The sequence below is a fragment of the Anas acuta genome, chromosome 9 (assembly GCF_963932015.1).
Source record: "Anas acuta chromosome 9, bAnaAcu1.1, whole genome shotgun sequence".
In the NCBI taxonomy this organism is placed as follows: Eukaryota; Metazoa; Chordata; class Aves; order Anseriformes; family Anatidae; genus Anas; species Anas acuta.
This window is the reverse complement of record NC_088987.1, coordinates 10378142-10384634: the sequence shown is the minus strand read 5'-3', so window position 1 is coordinate 10384634 and position 6493 is coordinate 10378142. Positions and strand designations below refer to the sequence as shown.

At 59.2% G+C, this 6493-nt stretch overlaps 1 protein-coding gene across 1 annotated transcript; it reads right to left on the bottom strand.

Moving 5' to 3' along the window:
• Nucleotides 1-2222: 2222 nt before the first annotated feature.
• LOC137861021 (receptor-transporting protein 3-like) lies at nucleotides 2223-5185 on the bottom strand. Its single transcript, XM_068691987.1, has 2 exons — nucleotides 3620-5185; nucleotides 2223-2953 (listed from the first exon to the last, which is right to left on the bottom strand). Exons 1-2 carry the CDS (start codon nucleotides 3763-3765, stop codon nucleotides 2458-2460), a joined length of 642 nt encoding a protein of 213 aa, XP_068548088.1. The 5' UTR covers nucleotides 3766-5185; the 3' UTR covers nucleotides 2223-2457.
• Between the last annotated feature and the right edge of the window lie 1308 nt (nucleotides 5186-6493).

Sequence of the window (6493 nt, the reverse complement as noted above, 5' to 3'; positions counted from 1 at the left end):
ATGGAAGTTGGGGCAGGGACACAGCTCTGCTGAGCATCCCTTCCCCAGGCTGTGACAATCCAGCCTTTGGATGGAGCCTAAGCCACGGGAATGTTTCCTGCCTTGTGCCCAGATCCAGGGCTGGGAGCTGGGCTGTTGGCCCCCGTTTTCCTACAGCACAGGACTGGAATAACACCACTGAGCTCCTCGGGGTTCACAGCAGGGTGGCTGCCCAGGCTTGCTCACGCCTGGGTGTGCTGGCATGTCCAAAGACATCCAAAGAATGAACGGAAGGAGAAAGAAAAAGCAAAAGCAAAAGATGGTCCCCTGGGCATCAGACCATCAGCTGCAGGACCTGTGCCTAGACAGCTCCCAGGCAAGTTACAAAACGCTGCTGCCCACAAGATGCCCATCACAAATAGAGCCTGTCCTCCTCCTCCTCCCTCCCACAGCTCTGCTGGGAAGTCCCCGATGCCACCCAGCCCGTGTCCCCTGCGTGTCACCAAGTGCCAAACCCTTGCCCCAGTGCCATGGGGATGGGAGTGGGCAGCAGAGGGGAACAGCAAAAGCAGCAGTCGGCCATGCGTTCCTTGGCACCTTGCGACCTGCCGGGGTGCTGAGAGCCTCTCGCCAGGGAGACAGGCACAGAGAGAGCAATTTATCAGTCAGGTTATGGTAAAAATCCAGCAGAATGCCCCTGGGTGAGGTTTGCCCATCCCTGGCCAAGTGTAAGCACCAGACATTAGCTGCGGAGGAGCCCAGCCCTGGACAGACCAGGGTGGCACAAGAGGGACAGTGAGGACCTGCCCAGGACACCCAGCATCCCACCGGGAGAGCATCCTTCATCCTTCAGCCACCTTCCTTGGGCTCACTGTCTCCATGCCTCTCACCTTCCCTCGTCACTGTGCTGAGCTGGGGGGGCTTGCTCTGACCTCCAAAAGTGCCAAGAGCCACGGAGAGCAGCACACGGAGGGCACTTTGCTAAGAAACCTGCGGGAGATCGGCACAACTGCACATCAGAGTGGAGTATCCTGGAAAAAAAAAGCCCAAAAATGAGGCTGTGGCTCAGAAGTCCATGTATACGTGGGTGTTGCTGAGTGATGGGGAGGGGATGAAGCAGCTGCACGATGAAGGGGGCAGAGCCCCCCCGTACACACACAGCACAAGGAGACAGGCAGGCAGCATCAGCCAGGGGAGTGGGGAAAAAGCAGCGTATGCACGCAAGGCCATGAGTGAAGGAGCCTGGGTGTGTGCGGAGAACATTTCAAGGAGGGTTAAGGGATGCCTCTGCCCTTGCAAAAGAGCAGAAGAGACACAAGCAAGAAAACAAGGACCCCCGCAGGGATGCAGTCTCCACCAGAGCTGGCTTGGCAGGAGGAGGCGAGGGAGTTCCCCCTGCAGCTGGGTGGCTGGGCAGGCACCATGACCGACCGGGGCTGGGAAAACCTCAGCATGGAAAGAAAAGGGCCAGGGGCAACGGCAGCAAGAAACTTGGCAGCCTCTCCGCCTTCATGACATAACGCTGGCGGGGAGAGGGCTGGTCCCAGCGCCAGGGCAGCCCTGGGATGGAAGGGACAACATCTGCAGCACCAGCTCCTCCTGCAGCACAGCTCAGCCCTGAGCAAGGAGAAACCTCCAGAAAGATGGGGACATTCAGGTTCTCCTGCCCAAAATGCTCAGAAAACCCAGTGCTTTGCTTGTGCATCTCTCTCCAGTGCTCCCAGATTGGAAAAATCACAGCGAGAGACCAGCTCAACAGGCCGGCACCATCCCCACAAAGGGCATGGGTTGGGGGAGCCACACTGCAGGGAGCCAGCAGGGCACTGGGATGGGGGAGAGGGAATCCCACATTTGGGAAGGGCTGCCCCCTCCCAGTGCTGGCAGGACACTGGTCCCAGTGCTTCCCAGTGCCGTGCCGGAGATCTCGCAGCTCCATCTGCTGGCGCTGGGGCTGAGGGAAGCAGAGGAGGAAAGGGTTGGGGAAAGGGAGAGGGAGCTGGTGGGACAGAGAAAACCCCAGAGAGAAGGGCAGAGATGAAAAAGCAATGCAGCTCTGGGCCGTGGGGGCTCAGGGACACACACACACTGCTTGCAGGTCCTCATCTGCACCTCAACCTGGTCCGGGTGGCTGTGGAAAAGGCTTTGGAGAAATTACAAAAGCACAAATGCATCCTCGGGCTGAGGACAAAGAGCTGGTTTATTCTTGCAGGTACACTCCATCTTTTTTTTTTTGGGGGGGGGGTCATCCTCATGCAGAATATTTCCCAAAAGAAGCCATCAGACCCACCAGGCTCCCCCGAGCTGGGGCCAAGGTGCCCAAGCAGGGTGGTGGTGGCCGTCCCTGACCCCTGTGTGCTGGGGAAGCCTCAAGACGAGGAAAAAGGCCGGCCTTGGGCACCCAAATTTCCATCCACCACCCCCATCATCCCCATCCCCACAGCCATCACCCCGGCTGCCCTTTGCCAGCCCCAGCTCCCACTACTTCAGGGTGAAAAAAAGCACGATGAAGAGGATCACAGCCAAAATAAATACAGAGAGGAGCACAAAGCAACATTGCTTGCGAAAGCCGCCGCTGACGAGCTGGAGTGGAGGGCTCGTGGCCGTGCCCAGATGCCTCCTGGGCTTCCAGGTTGGTGTCTTTGGGGCCACCAGTGGCTTGGTGCAAAACCCAAGCCGGCAGCCCTCGCAGCGGCTGCTGTCGTGTGGCCCCGCCGGCACGGTGTCCACCACCACTTCCAGGAGTTCAGAGGGCTGCACGGGCACGTTGTAGAAGTCCTTGAGGATCTGAAGCACCAGGTTGTGCAGGATCCTCTCCATGTTCTCCTGGCTGAAACTGGGCTCCTCCAGCGGGGCGCTGGGGCAGCGCCGGCAGCTCTGCCGGAAGATTCGCATCCTCACCTTGCCCCGGCGCATGTGGAAGAGGATGTGCACCTTGGCTGAGGACCACTTGTGTAAGCACTGGGAGCACTGGAACCTGCCGGGGGGGCACAGGGGACACCCGCTCATCCCCGGCTCCCCGCTGCAGCCCAGCAGCTCCCTGCACCATCAGTAGGGAGCAGGGCAGTCGGGGCTGAGGGATCAGCTTCACGCAAGGACACCCATGGCCTGTCCTCCCCCGTGGGCCTGACACCAGCCTGGGTAGCTCAGCAAGGTGAGCTGGGGGCTGGCCCAAGCTCTACAGATTTTAGGATGAGCCTGGTGCCCTCACCCATCCGGACCCCCCCCACCCCAAGCAGAGGCCCTGGGGGAGGGAAGCATCCGGCACCGGCTCCATTTGGGGCTCCAGCCCCCAGCCCGTGCTGTTGCAGCACATCTCAGCGGAAAGCCAGCATCAACAAGGGGCAGGGGAAGTCGAAAAAGAAGCAAAATAGAAGGAAGGTGTGGGTGGAGGCCGCAGGGCAGGTGAGGAGATGTCTTGAGCAGTCAAAAGGGGAGAAACCTGCAGCTCCTCGTCTCTCACAACACGTACGGGGGCTGGGAGCCCAGCACCCCTCTCTGCATCCCCTCCTGCCTCCTGGGCTGCAGGGTGCTGTGGCACAGGGCTCTGCACCCCTCCACCAAGGTCACCCTGCTGGATCAGGAGGCTTTTTGGGGAGGACAGCGGTGGTGGTTCAAAGGGGACCGAGTCGGCAGCCCCTACCTCCCGGCTGCATGCTTCTGCAAATACTCCCTCCGGCCGTGCTCGGGGTTGTGCACCTGCAGGCTGCCATCCTCCTGAATTATCCACGGCTCCTCCACGTCCATGTCCGCAATCTTCTGTGCAAAAATCTTCTGCCATGTCCTCATGGTCCTGCCTGGAGCCGGGGAAGCGGCGGTGGCCAAGGTCAAGCTTGCAGCTTCTGGGCGTTGACACGTGAGCAGCTCTCGGTGCCACACACCGTGGGTGCAAAGTCACATCCCGGTGCCTGGAGACGGGAACCTTTGCCCCCGCGTGAGCGGCACCACCCCAGCCCACTCCCTGCATCCACTGGTTCTGCTGATGCTGTGCCACACCTGGAGAGGTGAAAAGTTCCCCAAAGCAAAGCCAAGGCAGCTGTCCCCAATGCGTTTTGCATGCAAGACTTGGGCACGAGGCAAGCTCCCATCCCTGCTGAAGCTGTCATCGCTGCTCCATCTGTAGGCAGAGAGGCTCAAAATGCAAAACCTCCATGCTGGCCAGGATCACCAATATCAGAGCAACGGGGCAGAATCAGCAGAGATTTGGCCCAGCATAGGAATAATGGAAGCAAAACCCACCGAAAATGCCGAGCTCAGCAGCTGACAAAACCCCAGGTACACTTATCTCTCTCAATAGCTGCCACCAAACATGGGGTGTTTTTAACAACTTTCAGCCAACTCGAGCAGAAAAAGCCTGACACGAAACCGCAGAGTGGAAAGTCGGGGACAGTGGCACCGCACATAAAACCGAAAGTGGGGAGGTGAGCTCTGTGCCGAGAGGTGAAAGCAGTGGGGCCGGGGCTGCTGACACCCCCCTGCCTCCCCCATCGCCGGGCATCCCACCCAGAGCCACGCAGGGTGGGTGGATAAGGGGCTGAATGGCACCTGGTCTTGAGAGAGGAGCTGGGGGAGGATCTGCAGCCCGGTGGAGCCACCTCGACGTGAAACCATCTCGTCTAGCCTGAAGGATCCAGAGGAGACCATCCTGCGCACAGCGAGGGCGCAAAACTCCCCAAAGTGCCTGGCCTTAGAGGGTACCACCAAGGATGCATCCCCTGGGGAGAATTACAGCAGCAAATCGTGCTGGGTGCCTGAAAAAGGCTGTGTGGGCCACCACGGTTTGAGCACAGGGGCTGTAACCCATCGCCAGGTGTGGTGTGCAGCAGCTCCCCAGGACGATGCTGAGCTTCTCCAGAGGCTGGAGAAGCAGCAGGGTTCCCTGCAGCCACACTGCCTCCTGCGCCTGTTTAATCCTCGTTTTGAGGTCCTTCCACCCTTAATCACCCAGAGCAGGGCCAGGAGGGATGAATGCAGGAAAAAAGAAAAGGGGAGGCTCCGGGGATGCCAGCATTGCTCCCTGTTTCCCTGCTGCCCCTCGGGCTCGGGGGGCCGGGTGCCTCCAAAACCCCGCTGTCATGGAAAGCCTGCCCCGCTGCGTCACGGCAACACGACTCAGATCTCGACTCGGGGCGCAGAGCCCTCTGCGAGGAGCCGGGCGCTGCTCCCTCTGTCAGAGCCCGGTGCTTGCCGGCACTGAAGGGACTTTCCCAGAACCACCCACAGAGCTGAAACTGCTTTGACGTCCTGTTCCACTCGGCGCACACCTCCCGGCGCTGCCCCAGCGCCCTGATGCTTACTGGCACCTGCCTGGAAAAAAAAAAAAAAGCTCCCGTGGGACCCCCAGCACGGCCCTGGTGGGTAATAGGGATCAGCCCCATCCCATCACGGGGCCGGACCCCAAAAGCCCTCTCCATCCCGGAGCTCCAGCCCTGACTCCTCCGCGGGATGCGTGAAGGAGAAGATGAGGCACAGCCCGTGAGGTGCTTTCCCTGCCACTTTCACACAGCCCGAATTTATTTTTGGCTTCGGTTCCCACCCCCAGGTGAGCTGGGGCGTGAGGAGGGAGGTGGATACCTTCCTCTCCTCCCCTCCCAGCTCTCGCTGTGCCAACATTTTTTTTTTTTCAGGGTATTTTTACTCCTTTCTCCAGCTCACCCATGGATTTGGTTTCTAACCCTGATGGCCTCCACAGCCTCCCTAAACAGCAGACTGCCTTCATTCAGTCCATAACCTTCCCTTCCCCAGAAAAACCCTATCTGAAGAGCCTGCCATCGCGGGCTATTGATAACTCTTTTGGGGATAGAGCTTCTCAGGTAGCGGTCCACCCACAGTGGGAGAATTTCCCATTTCCCTAATTTGCTTACGAGAACGTAACATAACACACTGCACAAAGATAGCATCACTCCCAGTTTCCTTGCACCACCCAGCTCTAATGAAAAGAGCATTAGGTTGGTTTGACACAATTTGTTCCTGCTAAATCTACGTTCTCAGTCCCAGCGCTGCCCTCTCGGTGTTTACCGCTTGGTGGCCTTACTAATTTGTTCCAGCGGTTTTCCGGGTACCGAGGCTGACTCATCTGTAGCTTCCTGGATCCTCTTTTTTCCCTTTCCTTGATGCAGATGGTGAGGTTGGCATCCGTACCCTCCTGGGAGCCAGCACCGTGCCAGCTCCCTGCGCCCCTGTCCCCCACGCCAAGCTTGCCCTTGTGCCACTGCTTGTCACCCCATCACAGCAAGGCCCACGTCCTCTAGGGACCAGCATCCCTTCCAGGCTGGGCTTCCTTCACGGCTGAGCCCTTAGAGAAGGCAGCTCTGTCCCAGGATGGGTTTGAGGCATGGAGAATCAGATCCCAAGGAAATGGGGACATGCCCGAGATGGGCTGTGGAAAGGGGACATCGCTGCCTTGCCCCCAGCCTTTTGGGATGGAGAAGGATGCTGAGCAGTGGGGAGGGATATAAGGGGGGAATCAGCTGAGGAAACACCATGGGGTACCACCCCGAGTGGGTTTTGGTGCCCC